Source organism: Odontesthes bonariensis, chromosome 18, assembly GCF_027942865.1.
Source record: "Odontesthes bonariensis isolate fOdoBon6 chromosome 18, fOdoBon6.hap1, whole genome shotgun sequence".
Classification (NCBI taxonomy): Eukaryota; Metazoa; Chordata; class Actinopteri; order Atheriniformes; family Atherinopsidae; genus Odontesthes; species Odontesthes bonariensis.
The window spans coordinates 10101052-10121978 of record NC_134523.1 but is presented as its reverse complement, the minus strand read 5'-3'; the positions used below and the strand labels follow the sequence as shown (position 1 = coordinate 10121978).

The 20927-nt window shown below is 40.1% G+C and overlaps 1 protein-coding gene across 1 annotated transcript; it reads left to right on the top strand.

Moving 5' to 3' along the window:
* The first annotated feature begins 364 nt into the window (after positions 1–364).
* LOC142367181 (putative acyl-CoA dehydrogenase 6) lies at positions 365–20871 on the top strand. Its single transcript, XM_075449137.1, has 9 exons — positions 365–577; positions 7308–7428; positions 13907–14036; positions 15556–15662; positions 16827–16994; positions 17173–17346; positions 17757–17918; positions 19889–20039; positions 20552–20871. Exons 1-9 carry the CDS (start codon positions 377–379, stop codon positions 20640–20642), a joined length of 1305 nt encoding a protein of 434 aa, XP_075305252.1. The 5' UTR covers positions 365–376; the 3' UTR covers positions 20643–20871.
* Positions 20872–20927: the final 56 nt, after the last annotated feature.

The window sequence follows — 20927 nt, the reverse complement described above, 5'->3', positions numbered from 1 at the left end:
CTTGTTGCAGATTTAGCAATCACTCTGAGAAAATTAGAGGAGTGATTTTTCTTTCAAAACTCAGAACACAATGGTAAAAACTGTGCTTTAAAGTATGTTTCTCATTCTTTCCTACGCTACAAACCCCTGAGTTTCAAGACAAGATCAGTCTTGTAATCTTTAGGTCCAGAACATAAAATACTTTTGATGCTGTAGTTAGAGTGTTAGAGTAGTCGTCGAGTATTTTCAGTTTATTTTTGTATTTCTCCAAATGATGGAACTTGAGAGAAGTCCAGCACGAGCAAGTAATTCAAAATTTCCGTGGACAAACCTTAATCTCCGCTTCCCAGAGGGAGCGACATATTGCGCATGCGCAAACACACTGTTGTCAACAGAGATGGCGCTGCGAGAAGCAACTCGGCATTCAAGACTGCTTGTAAGCGGCCGTAATTTCTACAAATTCGCCTCATTTACCGGCGTACGCTCGCTGTCTGAAAATGCGTCATCTAAATCTGTAGCGTCCAGCGCCCCAGAGACCGTGGCTGGCCATATTCTCTACACGCAGGAGCACTTTGCACTGAAGGAGGCCCTCAAAAAGGTACGCAAGACGGCCAACACTCGCAGAGAAGTTTTTAGCGAATAAACCAGGGCAAAAAAAGCAAGGCTATGCTGTTTGGTGTGTCACAGTTGAGTGTTTTGGTTGTCTTTTGCCTCCAAGCAGCAGTGTTTTCCAGTAGAACCCCCCCCCCCCCCCCCAAAAGAAAAACAATGTCGTAGCTGTCAAGAGGTCAAAGCAGTAACCTGTTACGGCTGTGCAATTGTCAGCTGTCTGCCCTTCACTTGGATTGAATAAGTCACCAGCACGACTGCAGTTTGAAGGTGGTGTTTGTATATGGCCGTACTAATGACAGTTATGGACAGAAGGTAGGTACAGCGAGGCTGCACAGGTGTACTCTGCCCAACACAGTCGTGGTGTGCTTGTGTGTTTTCGTGACCCACTTTCACGTCCCAGCTCTCAGACAGCTGTGCTCTGACGGACATGCTGAACATCTGTCTGGGGTTGTGCGGCCTACGTCTTCGCATATAGCAAGTTGGATTTTTAACTTGACTTAAATATATATTGGTTGAACTACTGTAGTGGCCTTGAAATTCAGAAGAAAACTGAATCACATCCTGGATCTAACTCGGCTCAAAGCCATTGATTTTTAGATGCACAAACGTGAACTGGCCACTAAAGCTGGCAGATTAATGCATTTTCAGGTGGGACATTTAGTTTTCATTTTGATTCCATGAGAATCAAATCAAAATGAAATCAAATTTATTTGTATAGCACATTTCATGTACAAAACAATTCAAAGTGCTTTACATAAAATAAAAGCATTGCAGCAGGGAGTGGAAGAAGCATTAAAAATACATAAAAGAATATAAAGGGAAACAAATAAAATAATTCAAATTAATTTAAAAACAAGCAACAGTCCAGATAAATTAAAAGATAAATCAAATCAAATCAAATTTATTTATATAGCACATTTCATGTACAAACAATTCAAAGTGCTTTACATAAAATAAAAGCATTGCAGCAGGGAGTGCAAGAAGCATTAAAATACATAAAAGAATATAAAGAGAAACAAATAAAATAATTTAAATGAATTTAAAAACAAGCAACAGTCTAGATAATTTAAAAAATAGCGTGCAGATTTCATGCATAGACACATGAGAACAGAAATGTCTTTAACCTGGATTTAAAAATGTCTACATTTGGTGAAAGTTTAATCTCCACCGGCAGTTTGTTCCACTTGTTTGCAGCATAACAGCTAAATGCTGCTTCTCCATGTTTGGTCTGGACTCTGGACTGGACCAGCTGACCTGAGTCCTTGGATCTAAGAGCTCTGCTGGCTTTATATTCTCTGAACATATCATAGATGTATTTTGGGCCTAAACCATTCTGGGATTTGTAAACCATCAGCAGGCTTTTATAATCTATTCTGTGACTGACTGAATCGCACGCTGAGGCTCATTTTTTCGTACTGCGATTCTTGAGGAATGTCAAATTTCCATTGAAATGGCTCAAAAAAAAAAGAAAAGTATTCTGGTGTACAAAGAATATTGATTTGACAAAGATAATTTGTGGAATCTGGGTGGATTTTTGGTTGTTCTTTCTCAACGGCCCAGAAGAGAGTGCGAGATAAACTGCATAGTTAGTGTTTAATTACCTCCGCATATACAGTATGCTGTATTAAAACATTTTTTGGTGATCAACGATGTGGTTAAGTTGCTGAGTTTTTGCTTTGTGTCTGACTAAGAATCGGTTCTTAAGAGATTTACTAACCCAAGTCTGTCCACATTTAGAAAAATATTCCATTTGACCCAGCTTATTTTTAGGGCTCTTTCTTCTCGGCGTGTTGCACCTTTTTCCCGGTGTTACTCACCGTACCAGTCAGTGGATTTGATATTATGGCTAATTGATGTATGCTGGTAAACAATAAGAATGGGCATTAGTAATCGGCGTGACTCATTGTGCATTTGTATTACGAGACGGACCGTGGAGACAGGAGATGCAAACCTAACAAGAGCCTAAAGAGCTCAGCAGGCAAAGTAAATGCAGGGAAGTTTGTTGGATGATTAAACTTTTTTTCAAAGAATGCCAGGAGGTTGAAAATAAACCAGCACTGGGAATATTGGGAAGGACGAATATGGGAAAAGGAAATGCAGAACAATAAGTTGTCAATGCAGGAAGGGGAACTCGAGGCGGAATGGTTTATTAAAAGAATTCACTGAAGGATTGTATGTGTTTATTGATGGTATACAAATCTGGCTATGGGAAATCCCTCAAGTTACTACTCAAGGCTAGGCTCTCGAAGTGGAAATGTTTCCGCTACTAATTTTTATTTCGCTGGCTTTCACAATTCTCTAAATAGACACAAACTGGCCAACTGGAATCAACTAGTCATGGTTTCAGCCCGGCATTAACTGCAACGCCAGGAAGCCGTCGCAGACAGAAATATCCAGGATTTCTCAGCCAAGATGTTTAATATTTATATTTAGCTGTTTTTTTTTTTTTTTTAAATTGGTTGGTATTATTTAGTCATGATAAAAACGAAGTATGAATGTTATGTAACACTTCGTCAGCCCCAGGTGTTTCCAGCTTCTTCAGATGCCGTCCCCGCGTCCGATGGGAAGGTGATGGATGGACTGACAGATGACCAGTGACAAAATATACCTCTGCAAAGTGGTGATGAAGCAGATTGCTGTTGGCGTGTGCATTTCTTCATTTTGTAAACTAAATGTGTTGTTTGTCACTGTTTTGCTGGAAATTACTGCATGAACAGTAGGGGCGGTTTCCACCATGATTCGGAGGGTTGTGATCCGGTTACGAAACGGTCATCGATTAGAGTACTTTTAAAGAAAGCCATTCGTAACAATCCATCATTCATTTGGTTTCAATAGCTTTTCTTGATCAAAGCAAATAGAAGAGATGTGGCCAGGTCACTGGAAGGTTACATTTGCCAACATATTTTCCAGGATTGGACAAAGAACCAGCAGCATACTTTTAGCAGCACACTTTGAATAAATGAATACAGTCATCAGCATAATCTGATTCAAAACCATTCGCTACCAGAAATCCAACCAACATCCTCATGTCATGTTCAGTTAATGGATAGAATTACTCAGTCACTGCTCTTGTTTGGAGCACATGAGAAGCCATCTGCTGTCATGTGAGTGCAACAACTACACGAGACTCTGTGGCAGTGTGGCACACATCACAAGTTGGAGCTGTCCTATTCGCCCTGTTTAATGACTCCCTGACTTTGTTTTTTTTTGTCTAGTTAGATGGTGGGGATTGCTGTGTCAGTGAAATATCTTCAACATGGGATGTTTTAGTCCTGCTCCAAAGTGGGCAACACAATGTAAAACTCTGGGTTGTGAGACTGAATGTGGTTACTAATCCTTGGCCATAAAAGCTGCGGTAGAGTTTGTGACTTGCGTCGAACATTTCTGAGTTGGGATGAAGCTTTGACATGGTTTGCTCAGTGGTCCTTTAGTGGGCAGCAATTACAACGTTCCCTAGCTGGAAACATCTTTTCTCACTGTTGTCGTGTTTTCAAAATATTTAATTTCATCTTTACAGCAGCCATTATTAAGTCTATAGCAGAGGGTAGAGGGTCAGATTTCTCACTCAGCCTCACTCTTGGGCATGCTTTAGACCAGGGGTCCCCAACCTTTTCAGCACCAAGGACCGGTTTGGTTCTGCAATTTGTTCCTGCGGCCCGGTCGGGGGGGGGTTACTTTTTTTGTACTTCACGTTCAACAGACACTGAGGGTGGAGGGTATTTCTATATGCATTATGCATTCACTTCTTTTACATTGCATTTAGCAGACGCTTTTAAAAATTAGGATAATTAGGATATGATGACAGACAGACAGTCATCATTGAAAAAAAATAAACGTGCACAATCTGCCTCCTATAATGCAATCTATGCAGTTTCCAAGTATAGAATCTAGCGAGTGAAATGAAAGAATTCCCGATTTCCATGTCATTTATTTTTCTTTTCTTTTTTCTTTTTTTTTTTCATTCCCCCCCAATCTCACGGCCAGGTTTGGAATGTCTCGCGGACCGTGACCGGTCCACGACCCGGTAGTTGGGGACCCCTGCTTTAGACTAATCGGGTGCGCCTACTTCAATCCTTATTTAGTATTTTAAACAATCATTGACTCTTACTTACTAATTTAATTTCAGGAAAAAAATCCCATTTTCAGACACTAGCTTAGCTTGTGTTATTGATACTCTTTCATTTAGACTGTAATAGACAGGTTGGTTGCAGCTCTTCTGTCCCTCAGTATTATTGTAAATTAAACTGAAAAGTTAAGATACTTTACTCCGATTCTAATACAGAGTCTAATATTTTCAGTTGCCTCATATTTCCCAGCCCTATTATGTTATATGTATTACATAAAGGTTTTGTGTTAAGCAGTGAAGGTCAGTCTTTATGTAGTATCCAGAACATCTTGTCCAGGAAAAGGTACCAACTCTCCAGACTGGACATTTTGAAATACTTGATGTGTTTTTGACCTTGTCTTACCACATGGTAGGTCAGCAATGTGAAATCTCATTGGTATGTAGCACAAGTGGTATAAAATAACCTTTGTGAGGACATGTTGAATTACTCCTGTTTCCCTTTCCAGCAACTAGTCGGCCCTCCCTTTCCCCCCTCAGGATCTGAACTTTAACATGGATTGCAGGTTAAAGGGGAGGAGTGCCGGCTTTTTTTTTTTTTTTTTAGAATTTTTTACAATGTTATTGTGTTTGATGATCTGTAAGTAAGCTTTGATTTAGGCCCAGGCATGTGACCTGTATTGTTGAAAGTAGTGAGCTTTCTGTTGGAGACATAAATGTCGATGATCGTGTTTTTTGTCTGCTTTGTACTCAGATGTTTCTTACAAAGTACATTTTCTTTGGCCCGTCGCTGGCTTCGGTTTGCGTGTTTTGGCAGGAACGTGATATATTTTTTTTTTTTGCAATCCTGGAGAAAACCTTTGAATGTTTTTTCAGGAGTTTTTTTTTTAAAGATTTTATCAAAGCAGCATGAAAGAAATTCAAATGAGGTTTAGGTTTTTTTTACTTTTTGATTTATTTATTTTTTTTTTGTTCATAGCTCATTTAAACTGTTTATTTGATGATAAAATGGAAGCGGGTTATTTCAGTATCCACAGAATACCTCTTTTTTTTTATCTTTCTTCTAATAGCTCGCACTCAATTTGAGCTTTTCACACCGCAGAGAAATGCAGTCCATGAGCAAATAGTAATGTGTCTGAAACCATGGTGCATTAGAAATGTTTACGCTTTAAGGTCATTAACACACATGTATAGTAATGACGCATTTATTGAAGGACATTTTGGAGAGAAACAGACAAGAAAAGTACATGCAGCACATAAATTGGTATTTTATCTATTTATTGGTTGATTAGTTTGCTTGCATGACAATCCTGTGTACTAAATCTTCAAGTTGACAAAGCCAGTTGTGTGAAGTAGAACTGTTGAAACAGACAGCTTGAACTGTAACCAAAGCTATAGATCTAAAGCGTATTCTCTGTGAAAAATGGAATGGGAGGAGCTTCTAAGCAGGCTGGAGATTTATAAGTGCTTTTCCAGCTGTGAACCACTTCCAGGTGCTTGAAATGAGTCACGGCAAAAAGGTTAACTCATACAAAAAGTCTATTCCAAAACCAAGTTGCAACCACTTTACTGTCACCGTAGACATGTTCATGACTCACAAAACCAGGCACTGGTGACATACCCAGATGGAGCAGACAGACTGCTGCTTGAATCTGGGTTTGAGAGACAAAAGCTGCAATTACTGTTCAAGAATGTCATGTCCAATTTAGACTACAACACATTAATCCTTCTCATGTAAATTCTCTTACTCCTTAAGATCTGATACAAAGTAGCTTGAGCTTTGGGGATATATAATGTCAGGCTGTTTTTAAAATTGGGACATTGACCAGTGAACACCGTTCACTTCCTGTACCATGAAAGCTTTCCCTTGACCATGGCTGTGTTTACGGCTTTCTTGTGCTTTTTGTGTGTGTGTTAAACTCAGACATGTGTTTGGCCATCCTTCATTTTCAGCAGCTGTATCCCAGGCTTTGTGGCTTAGTAGATGGATTGGCTTCAGAGCCACAGGGAGTTTCATCAGTACAGCTTTCAGTTCCGACCTTTAGTTTGGCGCGCTGATCTAAAATATTACTTCAGAGGTTAGTGGTATCCTGTCAAGAACAAATTACCTGAGAAGTCATTTGAATATTTGCATGCGAATGTTTGAAAGCAAACGTGCTAAAGACCAAGAAAACACTTCCCTAAGGACACCATCGGTGGAAACATTTCAGTGTTAGCCCTCCAAATACCATTTCCAGTGATGCTGTGTACATGTTGAAAATGGCATGCCATCCATGCTGCCACTGCATTCATCACAATTATTTAATAGGCTTCTTAATAAAGCCAGCCTCCTTTCCTGTAATCCATCTGCTTTAGGTAGATTTCAAAGACTTAAGTATGTGAAAAAAGCATGTATAAATTATACATGCTTTTTCACTTGTATTGCATGTTCTTTGGGTCTTAGTCTTAAGACTACAGATAAAATAGCACAGCTGTCATTTGTTGTTAAAATCACATGTAGAATTTAAAAAAAATAATTCAAGCATGTCAATGCAGCAGTGTGGAAACACCTAGCGTTCACAATATAACATGGTTAAGCCTTCATGCACCGTGTGAATTACAAGTACGCACACACACATGAGCCCATCTCTCTTTTGTTTTCTGTGTGCTGCAGCTCATCGATCAGGAGATCAACCCTCACGTGGATCAGTGGGAAGCAGAAGGGATATTTCCAGCCCACAAAATCTTTAAGATCCTGGGCAATGCTGGCTTTCTAGGAGTCAACAAACCAGTTGGTAAGACAATTTCATCATCACTTATAGGGGCAATGTAATAGCTTTGCAATACTGACTCAGCAACGGTAAGTATGTTTATATGTTTATTTGACACATTATTCCATTTTTCCAACCAAAACTGGACTTTTAAAATCTCTTTAAACATTTTAGTTTGACTGAAATCGTACAAAATGTACAGTTAAGAGTTTGGTTTTGAAATGCTGGCAACTGCTTTTGAAAACTCCTGAGGACTTTGGATCTGAAAGAGAGTGGTAGGGTAAAGTATTTTTTCCTGATGCATTTATTTTGAAGGAATGTCTTCTGGGAAAGAATTTGATAGCGAAGGCTATCAAAGCGGACTGGAGTCTCATAAGTGCTTCTACTAACCCTAACAAATGTGCTCAGAAGTGATAATGTCCAAAATCTCAGTGTTAATCTCACCCTGCATTTTCTGCCATTGGAAACAAACAGCTTTCATCCGGTTTACCTTATTTCTGGCATAAAATACGTTCATCTACTCACCGATAACAGTTTGGTGAAAGTCGGCGTCCTTCGGACGATATTTAGATCCGCGTATATCCCGTTCACTCCTGTTATAGTCTCATTTTCTCAAGAATTTCACTTGGCAATGCATGCAGACTTGAAAACAGGTTAATCATCCATGCTCAGTTGGCATGATATGTTGTTTGAGACGTCCTGTTTCTGTTTCCATTTCAAAAACTCCCATTATTATTCTTTAACACATCTCAGAATTTGAAAATATGTCTTGAATTAAAAATATTTGAAAACCGAAGAATATGGGATTGAAAAACCATAATTCGTAAATTAGAATTGATTGTTATGATTTATGTGCCTACATTTAAAGATGGGTAGATCTCAGCATATCCAGTGTTATAGTGTAAACTGAATCCTTCATGTGTCCCTGTTTTAACCATTTCTGCTTCAAAAAACATGCAGCTGACCTCTTGTTCAATGTATATTTTTTTCTCTGTTTGACAGCCATTCATTATAGTGTAGTCTGGTTCACAAATATTCCCACTGTGATGATGGGTTCTGGTGTCACAGCGTAATCCCACAGCTGTCTGCCACAATATACAGAATCTCTCTTTCCCACGTGTACAGATCTAGGTCGTTACCGTGGTAGGGGGACGAATGGGATAAGTAGAATGCAGGACCACCAGATAATTGTGAATGTCTGAATATGCAAAGAGATTTATGGGAAATGACTGGCAATCAGCAGCAGATGTGATGCATCAGTGTTATCTAGAATCCCACAGTAACAGACTAATTTCTCTTAATTAATTTGACAGCACTTATCCGTTCCGTATATGCGGTAAAAAGCTGCAGTTCATGCGTCGACGTGGCGCTGAGAGGAGCTGATGTGTGAGCAACGATCTTGGAGAGTGAGCCCTGTGGGTCCAGTGAAGAAGATTCCCCCTCAGGTCTGTTGGTCAGACAAGAGGGAAGGCAAGGGAATTAAATTGTGCTGAGTGCACAGGCACTAAGCATTAGTTGACAAGATTAGAAAGAAGGATCGGCCCACACGTTGTACGATCAGCTAGCAGATTACTTGCTAAGTAACACAACTACAATAGACCTTCTTGCTCTGCCAGTCAGAAACAGCTGTGTTGCTGTGACACATTAAAATGACGCTCTCTACTTTCACTACATAATAAAGTTCTTCATTCTTTTTCAAACTGAAAGCAACTTATGAAACATTTTGGAGCTCCAACTTTTGGATTCTTAAGAGCTCAAGCACAAATATTGAACTCCATGTCCAGCTTTCGCTGAGTATTTGTACAGAATTAAGTTTAATGACAACAGGAGGAGCAAAAGTTACTGTGAAAAAAAAAGTCTTCGAGGAAAAAAAAAAAAAAAAAAAAGAGTAGAGTTGGAGCAACTACAAGCGGATGTTTGCTTGTGCTGCTGACTAATGAAACAGATTTAAAGTGTGCTACACTGCACTGTTTTAATTGATTTAGAGGCTTGGATTACAAGAGTGGGAATAGGGATTTAGGAGTCTGATTATTGGCAAAATGATTCATCAGGTGGAATGAGAGATGTGGCTGTCCTTGCTCAGGAAAGAACACAAGCCAAACGCAATGCAAAAACGAGACCGAAAGAAGTTATGTAGTTTGACAGAATTCAAATTGTTTGTGTCTCCTTAAAATGGCCAGTGACACCATGGTCATGCTCATGGTGCATCCTCCACCTGGTTTGACTATTTTAACTGATCAGTTTGTGGATTTTTTGTTTGACCTGTGGAATTCAAGGTGTAATGCACATATGGTCCAAAATGTATTGTTTCAAGCGTTGGATATTGTTTCAATGCTGATAATTGTCAAAAGCAAATGGATAATAGCTCATAGTTTCCAGTTCCTACTCTGACTTCCTGCCTCTTTTTTTCCTGTTTTACTGGTGTAATAAACCAGCTACAAACAAAAACTACAAACCAAAATCTTGACTCTACCCTACAGACTCTGCATATTAATGTGAATATATCTATATACAGAGATAATCTATTTTTTTACCATCCTACTTGATTGTCTATTATGTTGTTTCTGCCTGATTCTTCTTAAAGGAAAAAAACACTAACATTAAGTTTAGCTGCTTTAAAAGGATAATCAGGCCATTTAGCTTCTTAAGGAACCTCTTAAATATATAATCTAAAGCAGGAGTTGGAGCAGGCATTAGACCACTCCCTTGGCATTTACTAGCATCAGTCAGAACTCCTCTTTGGGCAGTGAAGACTTGAATTCTTAGAAAATAGTGAAACGCAGCAAGTTTAACAGGTCTGTTTACAACTTTTGGAGCCATACAGGGTGCCTCCTTGTGCAGTTCACAGACAAAACTGGACTTTCATTTTTCCCCACTCGTGATTACCTTTCAAAACATGAGAACAGGAAGTTTTCCAAGTGCAGCCCCGTTGAGGAAGAAGACAGAGATGACCCTTGGCTCCCTGCCCGTTTCCCTCTGCTCTGACAGGGAGGTATCTCCAGATTAAACCATTAAAGCACTCCCGTCCCCTGCTTGGCAGATACAGCCTGGCACTCTGCACATTTTTCCATTCTGAGTATTCTTTAATGAAAATGTTTAAATAAATAAGCTCTGAGTATAATTTGTGTACCCAGGCTTTCTTTTCTCCTTAACTTTTACTGCAGTAATACTTTGATAAGTTTCATACAGTGGCTAGTGTTTCAATTCAGTTTTGATTAGATTCCGGAGATTTTATATCGTTGGATGCATCCATTTCTGCATCAGAAACGGGTAATAATTAGTATTCTTGGTCCTATGGCCGCGATTCATCCACTTTTTAACATCCACTTGAAATAAGTGTTTTGTCATCAGCAGTATACTAGAAAACTAGAGTGTGCTGCTCCCATCATCACTGGTGTCTGCTGGTGCTGTACCTCTAAATTCTCCGATTGGTCACCCTTCACTTTATGCTTCATATGGAGCCCCACCCGATGAGGACCTATGGTGAGGAACATCTGCTGCTCTGGGGAAACATGTGTTTGCAGGATTGACATATGTGGCTGAATTCTGTTTGTTTTCCTTCTGCTTGTTTCCTCAACCAGAAAGCCTGCTGTTTTGTTTAAAGTGGGATAAAACTCTGCGTTTCCCTTCGTTCACATTAACCACCACAGGGGTTTCCAGTGCTCAGAGACTTATCACTGCACAGCTGCACCTGTTTCCTCTTATTTTTGGCTCTGGCATTCCCTTGTTCCCTTGTCCCACTTCATCGCCCTCTCTCTGTGTTCCAATTTTGTTGTTTCTCTCTCTTTTACTCCCTGTCTTTGACAGGCTGTGCTTTCCACTATTCGATAACTTGTCTGCCAGGTCAAATTAAACCACTTTGCCTGAGTTGCATGCCTCCATGTGATAAATTCACTCATAAATATTCATCTGCTCTTGCATCCATCATTCAGTCGCTGGCACGCTGCATTTAGTCATGGGAAAACTTTTCACAGGACATTCACAAAATGCCCCGTCTTGTTTCTTTTGACTCATTATTACAAAGACATTTTTCTAAAACAAATAGCTGTCAGGTCTCTTTTTTTTTTTTGAACAGCTTTGAGGTAGTGACGTTCAGTTTTTTTACACCTCGGTGCCAGCAACAACTGTGGGACTTTATGTTTTCGGGTCGTGTTGCTTAAATGTCCACTTAGACTCGAGGATGAACTGATTAAATGTTGATGGTCAAAGAACCAATGCAGTGTCATTTTTGGTCATAACTCGACTTGTACCAGTGAAGTTTATAAATGAACTGTGACATCAGCAAAAGCACTTTTCAGGCCACTTTTTTCCCCCGACATGCCTACTTGTAAACAGAAAAAGAGATTGTGACCATGTCTCACATTTGGTCAAATTCTAATTATTGCTGCTCTGGCTGTGATGATTGTGTAGATTTTCTGTGCTCTCAGGTTGAAATTAATTTTTATCATTTTTAGCCTTTTTGGTTATCTGTAATATGATATTGCATGTTTATTTTCTGTCAGAATCAGCTTTTTGACTAAACATAAATGCACTGAATACCTTTTATAAGTTTCCTTCGAAGTGTGAGCTGCATGTTTTGCATTAGTTTGGACAAACATGGATGTCCCCTGTGTCTTCACACGCTGGCAGAGGCCCTGGAATGTAAGGCAGTGATTCTCATTTTATACTCCAGAACATCTGTTCATTTTCATGTTTTTTAATTCATTCATTTTTTTTCTTTTTATATTCATATTTACATTCGCCAAACCAGATTTAGAAGGGCAAAGTGTGAAAGCAAGTATGGTCTTTTGAAAACCAGGCCATTCATTTCACAATCGGTGTTGCAACTGATTGTTGCAAAAGCTAAAGAAACTGGCCTTTATGAGGATGATTGACAAAGTGAGCACTCTTCAACTCCATTAAAAATCTGACGTCCATGGTCCTTTACTTTCTTTGTAAAGGGGATGTAGGAAAGCTCCTAACCAGGTTTTTTATACCAAGTAGAAAAGATGCGATGACACCATGATTACAGTGACCCTTATTTGCAATGTGCTTCTGATCCACCTACAGTGCTTTTTACACGTTATTATAGATGGCGCAATTAAGGATAACATCCTGTTATTAATCTGATTGCCTGCTCCAGTGGCACCAGATCATTTCAGAATATTCTTTACACATACCGGTGAACAGTTTGCGTGTTTCTGCACACAAATCTGCTGGGGGATTTATTTTTATTTTATTAAAGATGACAGAAAAGACTGAAGTGAAACAGAATGTGGTTATTGATTCAGATATAGTTTCCTCCTATTTCAACCCAAAAAAGAAAATTGTGACAATATTGAAAAACATTATAAGAGTCATAACAACAAAATAGTAATGATGCTTTTTTTTTTCAGAAATGCGGTGATTCCTTTGACTTTTATAGAATTGCAGACAGTATGGACCCAAGATATTTAGCATTTGGCCATTTGGCCTTTTTTTTTTACCATTTAAAATACATCAGGGCTGCACAATACATGGAAAACGTACAGCAGACAACGATGTCAACACGTGCAATATCACTATTGCAAAAGACTGCTTGGACTGCAGAACGCCGTGGACCTTGTTCACAGCAGACCTTTTGACTTGAAGTGGTGGCAGCTGCATTAATAAGGGCTGCATTCCACTTCCACCAAGCTCTATAACTGACAACTGACCAACATGCACAGATGCAGAGCTGGAACGCAGCCTTTGTTGATACATCTGAGCTGCATATCAAATACTAAAATATTTGTTTATGCATCACAAATCTTATTATCAATTGATCAAAATGCAATTTTCAAGTTTTCCTAATATTGTGAAGCCCAAATATAATTCCATTTCTCTACTTCAGGCCTGCAACACTACACATGTTCTGGCTTTGAGGACTGAGCCTTCTGGCAGTCACATCTTCTTATGTGTGCATGGAATGAGGTGTTACATTTTTTTAACAAAAAATGTTATCTATTAGGGACATGTCAGGATTGTAGGCAGGCCTGTCTCTTCTCCCTGAGCCATGACTATTTAATCTGAGTAGAATGTGGTTTCGTATTGTCATGTTAAGAAATGTACACGTGATTTATATTTTCATAAAAAAATAAATAACTGGAGTTCTTAGTTTTCTGACCAAAACACACGTTTTCTGTTCGATGGGCCGTCTCAGATGAGCAGCTTCTTTTTGTACAGTAAAGTTTTAAGTCACATTTGTGAATGTTACTCCATTGTCTCGCGTTTGACAGATGTTTCCCACAGTAATCTCCTGCCCACATGGTTGTATCAATATGATAAATGATAGATGACTGTTCTTGATGCGGTGCTTTCTGAGGAATCAGAGATCATGGATACAAACTGCTACCCACTAGAAAATTGCTGGGTTGTACGGTTCCACTCCGTTATCAGATTTTCATTCATAAGGTCGAACAAGAGACATCTACGATCTTAATAAAGCGCAGGAATCCACTCAGTAACCTCCCAGATTTGAACTGTTCTTTTTTGTTCTGCGCAGAGTATGGAGGCTTGGGGCTCGACTTCAGCTACAGTGTTGCTGTGGCAGAGGAGCTGGGCAACATCCGATGTGGAGGGATCCCCATGGCCATTGGTGTACAAAGTGACATGGCTACCCCAGCGCTGGCCAGGTACTATCCGAGGAACTCGTGTTGAATATTCTGATTCCCTTCTTGTCAGTACTGCGATATACCCATAACATTGAACACCCTGCGTGTCATGGACGGTGGAAGTGCGAGGAGAAGGAGGACCCAAATGCAGATTTTCCAAAAACAAAAACTTGATTTATATCCAAGAGAACAAACAAAAGGTGCGGCTGAGCCGGATTACAAAAACTAAACTGTGAAAACAAAACTTGACTATGACACAAACAAAAACATGACTGTGATTATGAATAAACAAAAGGACAAACTTGACTTGAATAACAGTGACAATCATGGGGATAAGGTGAGGATCTGGCGGTGATACATGGGAAACCTGGAAACTAAATTCTGAGGGAGTGATTGGGGAGTGAGTGCAGCTGAGGGGAAAAACACAGGTGACGAGTGAAGGTGATGGCAGAGCAAGAGAAACTAATGGCAAAACATGGCAAAACTAAAGACTAAACATGGACTTGAAAACTAACATAACTAAGACATAAAAGAAACCTAAAACATGACAAGACTGTAAAACATAAGAGGAACTAAAAACATAACCAAAACTCACAGACAGGACATTGAGTCGGTGCTATCACATTCGTTTAATAAATATTTTGCTTGTGCGACTAATCCCCGTCAATTGCAGGACCTTCTCATCAAAATGACAAGGTGAAGCAGCCGTGCTGCTTTGTTGTTGCCATGCTTTTACACCACCTCTCGTAACTTGTAATAGAGCGTGTGTACAAATTCGGACATCCTTTGTTTTGATTTCAGAGGCATTAAAGTGTTTCCTCAATCAGATCTCAAGCAGCCAGTGCTTCGCTCTCTGCCGTGTCTGCATGTCTTACATGACACAAAAAAGACTAATTACTTCAAACTAATTAGTTCGACCAAAACTGGACTTTTTTAAATATATGTAAACGTGTTAGTCAAACCATAATCTTACCAAATTGAGCTTCTTAAAACTGAACAAGCACACCTAAATAGTGCAGTTTGGGGCTGAATCACTCTGCATCTATACACAATTTTCAGGCTCTCTGCACGTGTTTCAAAGTTCCATTTTTTTAAAATATTTTTTGTAAAAGCTGGTCGTGGAACGTCCTGCTTAAAAGCTGCTGGTGACACAAGGCAGAATTCAGTGAAATAGACGGTTGGACTCTCAGGAGCTTAATTAAGAGATCCATAGTCGCCTCCAACAAGATTTAAGTATGAAGAGAGCTCTACTAAAAGAGAAGAGGTATCATGGGAGCTCCCTTCTCTGTCCCGCTGGAATTGTAATTGCCTCAAAAGTGGCAGTCTTGTAACTGTGGCTGTAGCTTGATGCAGTTACACAACATAGTTTAAGGGTTTCACGCAACTTCTTTAAAACTCTTGCCTCGTGTTGTATTTAGATTAGGTGTGGAAAAATTGGGGATATTTTCTTGATCTGAAGCCAATCCTCGGAGGACTTTACAATGCTGTCATGGTTAGAATGTTTTTCTGCACTTCTGTATGTGTGTCTGTGTTTGTGCAGGTTTGGTTCGGAGGACCTTAAGAACGAGTTCCTTCTTCCTTCCATCATGGGAGACAAGGTGGCCTGTCTCGGGGTTAGTGAAGTTGGAGCTGGCTCAGATGTCTCAAGTACGTCTTTTTCTTCAGCTTTCTGAGCTTTCAGTATCTAAATCCCTCTTATACAGTGTGTTGCTCGCTATACGAGGCCAGTGTTGTGAGATTTTTGCCCTCTGTCTCCGGAGCAGTTCATGCTTTATTAGTGTGTGTAATCCACAGTGTCTGTATCGCTTTTACTCCTAATGTAATCCAAGTGCAACTGGACTTCTCTTTGTGATTTCTTTAAAAAAAAAAAAAAAAAAGAAAGAAACACCATGCCAAATCAATTCTGTGGACAGCAGCATCAGTTTCACATGGGAGGATTTCAAAACATAACAAGCTGTACTTTGTGGATGGGTCAACACTGAGGTGTACCAATAAAACAACACTCAGACCAGTACCTGCTCTCCACAGTCACATCAAAAAAGCAATTCGAACCCGTGGATAGCTATACTGCGCTTTTTTTAAGTCCGTAAAGAAACCTGGAAAACACAACACAGCATCCAACAGAGAGGAAATGAAGTAGAGGCCCCAAAAATATTGTTATTCTATATGTGGCGGGATCTTCTCCAAACACAACATCCTGGTGCACTTCAAACCTAACCTAAAAAACTGGTTCACCCAAAGGTTAAAACACCAGGCTCACGGGTCGCACCTACATCTCAAGAACAAGGCTCTTCTCAAGAGAAGAGCAATGTCCAAGTTCTGGACAGCGAGGACAGAAGGTGTGAGAGAAGAGAGAAAAACAGCCGTTGATGTTGAACTGGATTAAAAGGCAACTTTAAACCGAGGAGGTCTCTGACATAATGCTTAGAAATGCAGTTTTGTTCTACTCCCCAGAATCTTGTGACCAAAACATTGTTACTTGTGGTCAACGACCTAAACTACCAACAGAATGGGCGGATGGGTCAGTGACACACATATGACCTCAATGAGTCAAAGTGCAAATATCCGCTCATGGCCTGACTTAGAAGCGATTAACTTTTTTGTGTGTATTCAGAAGATTTATTTTTTTTTCTTCAGAAATTCAACCTTGACAATAGTAAGCAGTCTTGGACTCACTTTGTTGAAAACTTAAAGTGTGTTCATTTAAGAGCCAAAACTGTATTGTTTTGCCCTCATCGTCTATTTAAAGGTTTTCTTTAACCGCCTGTCCTCACGCTCATCTTTGCAATAATCCTCTACTCTGCGATCCAGGCATCATGACCAAGGCGGTGAGAAAAGGGGATGAATTAGTGATAAACGGAGGAAAGATGTGGACCACCAACGGCACCCAGGCCGACTGGATGTGTCTCCTCGCCAACACCAGTGACGGACCGCCACACAGGAACAAATCTCTCATCTGTTTGCCCATGAACCTGCCAGGTACAATCAGTTAGTTAACAGTTCTAAAGTTTTTCTAGATATTATCTGTTATATTAAATGCATATAATTTGCGCATCTCATAGTTCAAAAGACAATCCTCAAATTTGATATTAGCATGTTTTCAGTATGTTCATTGCATTAGAAAGGTTCATTATGTTTTCTGTACCTTCTTACGTAGGAGTCCATATCGCCCGGAAGATTGATAAAATGGGTATGTGGTCATCAGACACAGCTGAAGTGTTTTTTGATGACGTCCGTGTGCCTTGCAAGAACATCATCGGCCAGGAAGGCCTGGGCTTTACTTATCAGATGCTCCAGTTCCAGGAAGAGAGGCTCTGGGCAGTGGCCAACAGTGAGTGAACTGTCTTCACAAAAGTTAATCACCCCGTCTCCCAGGAAAGTATCCAGCAATGAAATATCATTTCCGCGTGTTACGTTTTTCAGCTCTGTTTTTTTCTTCCCTGGTTTGATATTCCACCTCTCTGTTGCTGTTTCCGAAAAGGGGGGAGGTAAGGTCGAATATTAGAAATAGTTGTTCACTTTGGAGTTTAAGTTAGAAGCGTGACTCAATTTTTTCCGGGAAGTTAGTGGGAGAAACCGTTCAGAAGTGAATTCAAAGAAACTACAGTGAAATCAGTGACAAATTGCAAGTGTGTGCAGTTCAGGTAGATACTTTGCATACTACTTCATTCAGCAAGGATGTCGAGATGAACTTCAAATCATGTTTCCTTCTCATTTTTTATTTATTTTTTGCTCTTTCAGTTGTGACCACAATGGACACCATCATTCAGGAGACTATCAAGTACACACGGCAGAGGAAGATCTTCAAGCAGCCTGTCCTGTACCACCAGACGGTTCACTTCAGGCTGGCTGAGCTGCAGACGGAGGTCGAGCTGCTCCGCGCCCTCCTCTACCAAGCCACAGGTGAAGTCACATGGCAGAGATGAAAAAGCACAGATTCATTTTTGCTTGGTTGTCCCAGCATTTGAATGACGGGTTTCACCGCACATAATGCCTTCCGGGTTTTGTTCAGAGCAAAGCAACACACTGAGGTGTTACGGGGTGGTTTGCGTAAGCAGTAACAACACATGGAGCAAGTACCATAATAAGCATTTTGAGTGTTTATTTTTGAAAGAAATGCACATTCATACGCAGAAATGGCCTCATATTCTGACTTGCCCAACTGTCTGGTCTCTGATTCATTCTCTGGAGTGAGATGACCACTTCAAACTTAGAGCAAGAGCCGCCAAGCAGTGGCTCAGAAGTACCCTCAGCAACAAGAACAAAGAGTTGTGCGGCGACTCCTCGCTCCATTCAGTGCTTCCTTGTCTCCTTTCTTGTCTATCCTGCCGCCCATGACCCCAAAATCGATCTCTGCACGACATCTTGATAGATGTGTCCGTTTCCACATGCATCTCAGAGACAGAGGAGTGAGGAGCTTTGGTTACAGCCCCACCAGGCTATTTGATTGGACCACCATTCTTGTCCCAGTTGACATACACAGGAGGGGGATGGAGTTATTAAGCAAAGTGTCTCTGATGCCGCAATGCTTTGGGCTTTGTGTGTAAATGTTCATGACATTCCACTGCTTTTAACTTTCATCGTACACGTAAGTGTAGCTGGAAACGCTGTGCGGACGTCTTTCAGCTACTGACTGGGGATTTTGTCAGATGACCAGGTTATAAAATCAGGAATTCGTACCAGCAGAGTGACACTCTGGAAATGCTTCAAGCAACCGCGACTTGACACATAGTTTTAATAGGCTGATCTTTAGTCACGATTTCTCTTTCACCGTCTGACCCAAATCTGTGAAGGAGAGCAGCTTCATTGGGAATTCTGCTTCATGTTTTGTCATTGCATGAAGAGACCGACTCTGACACTGCCTATATCCTCATTAGACTTGTGGCGTTATTTCTGAAAGCATCCTCACTTTGAATGCCCGATCATTGAAATTGCCTGAAAATTTCAGGGGGGATTTATTATTTTTAGTGATCCAAACAAATAATATGAAACATTTATACAGCTCTTGATTTTGCTTGTATTTATCATTACTCCTGATTTAGGGAGGAAAAAGAAACAGTTTTAAGAATGAGACAGTTGCAGACTGTTGTTTGTCTTTGAGTGATGAGTAACAGGAAGATTCAGGAATAATAGCAGTTCACTTCATTTCACAATTCCTCTTTTGATTTTTCCATTTCTTTTGTTTCTGTTTCTGAAAACATCTGAAATAATAATAACTGTAGGACGCTTTGCTGCTGATAAGAACAGAAGGGCCACGTTGACGAATCCTAAATATTTTCAGTGAAGCTCGTGTCATTTGAAGAGGAGCCTTGAGTTCGCAACCCTGCTGCCTAAAACTGTTGCGCAGTGGTTAATATTTGTCTCATGCACGGTTCTAAATTGTTGTTTTTGGCCACCACACCGAGTCACGTCAGACTTTTTCTTGAAGTGCAGATGTATTCTTAGTGTGAAATGTTCAGGATTGTAGTTAGATTATACCCAATGAGTTCAAGCAGCTGTCCTTGCGACCCGTAATACCAAAGATAAGACTCTAGTTTACTCTGTTCTCCGAGAACATGATTTCCAAATTAGCAGTGAGTAATTCTTCCTTGTGAAATCTTTCTGTTTAAAGTAAAATTTAAAGAAAAAAAAAAAAAAGGAATCAGGCCATGGAGCCAGCTGAGGAGGAACTAGGTCACTTGCTGTAAATGTTGAAAGTACCTGCAATAATCATCATTTATCAAAACACTGCAGAAAGCTTTGACTGATGGGAAAAAATGTGGATCATAGCCAGCCACCAGTGATATTGAAACTGAACCTCGTTCATTTATTTTGTCACATTCTCTCTCACTTTCTCCCCTGCTCATTTCTTTTTCTTCTCATTTTTCCTGCAGCACTATACATTAAAGGCAATGATGTCACCAAGCTGGCATCCATGGCCAAATTAAAGGGGGGCCGCCTTGCTAGAGAGTTGAGCGACAGTTGTCTCCAGTTCTGGGGAGGGATGGGCTTCACCAGTGATGTGTTGGTCAGCAGATTTTACAGGTAAGACGAGAATAGATTGAAAAAACGGATAGTTTTTCATTCAGGCTCCAGCTTTTGTGCCCTTGACCAGACAGCCACAAGTTGTCCGTGTGTGTAAATAAATAATGTGTGCCTTGTTTTCGTAAATGCGGCCTCTGATTTTCTGTTTTGCCCCAGTGAACTCATCACAAAAACAGATCTAATCTGACCACTAAACCATAACATAGCTTCACCAGTCACTGGCACACCGTCTATTGTTTATTGGCTGACAACTAAGCATCTATGTGGGGTCTGGGGTTTCCATGGTAACAGTGCAACCTCACAAAATCAAGTTTGATAATGCTTGCGATAATGTTCTTGCACTTTTCTCTGTGCAGACATCCAGTGATGTGGTTTAAAAAACAACACAATAAAAATTGAATTATTATTTCTTAATAGTACAATATACAAAATGTTTGAATGATAATCAGGCGCAGCTCGTAGCTCAGACCGCCGCGAATGAAAACATGTTTTGACACTTTTCTCTTCTGCAGGGATTCCAGGTTAATGTCCATTGGTGGTGGAGCCGATGAGGTGATGCTGGGAATCATCTGCAAGTACATGGACACACAACCCAAGAAGTGATGTCATCAACAGCCACCCCAGGGACTGATATCACAGCCGTCCTAATAAAGTGCTAATTATTAAAACAGAAAGAAAATAATAATGTCACCAAAGTGCAATTCTGACATTTTAACCCTTTGATCCGTTCAGCAAAGTAGTTTTCTTTGGTTCCTTCTATAGATAATTGAAGGCTCATTCTTTAAAGACTTGCTTTATTTTTATAGAATAAATCCAAATAGCGTAAATAAAACTGTCTGTGTTCTTGAGTCTCTTTATGGTTCACCGATTCATTTATTAAACCACGTA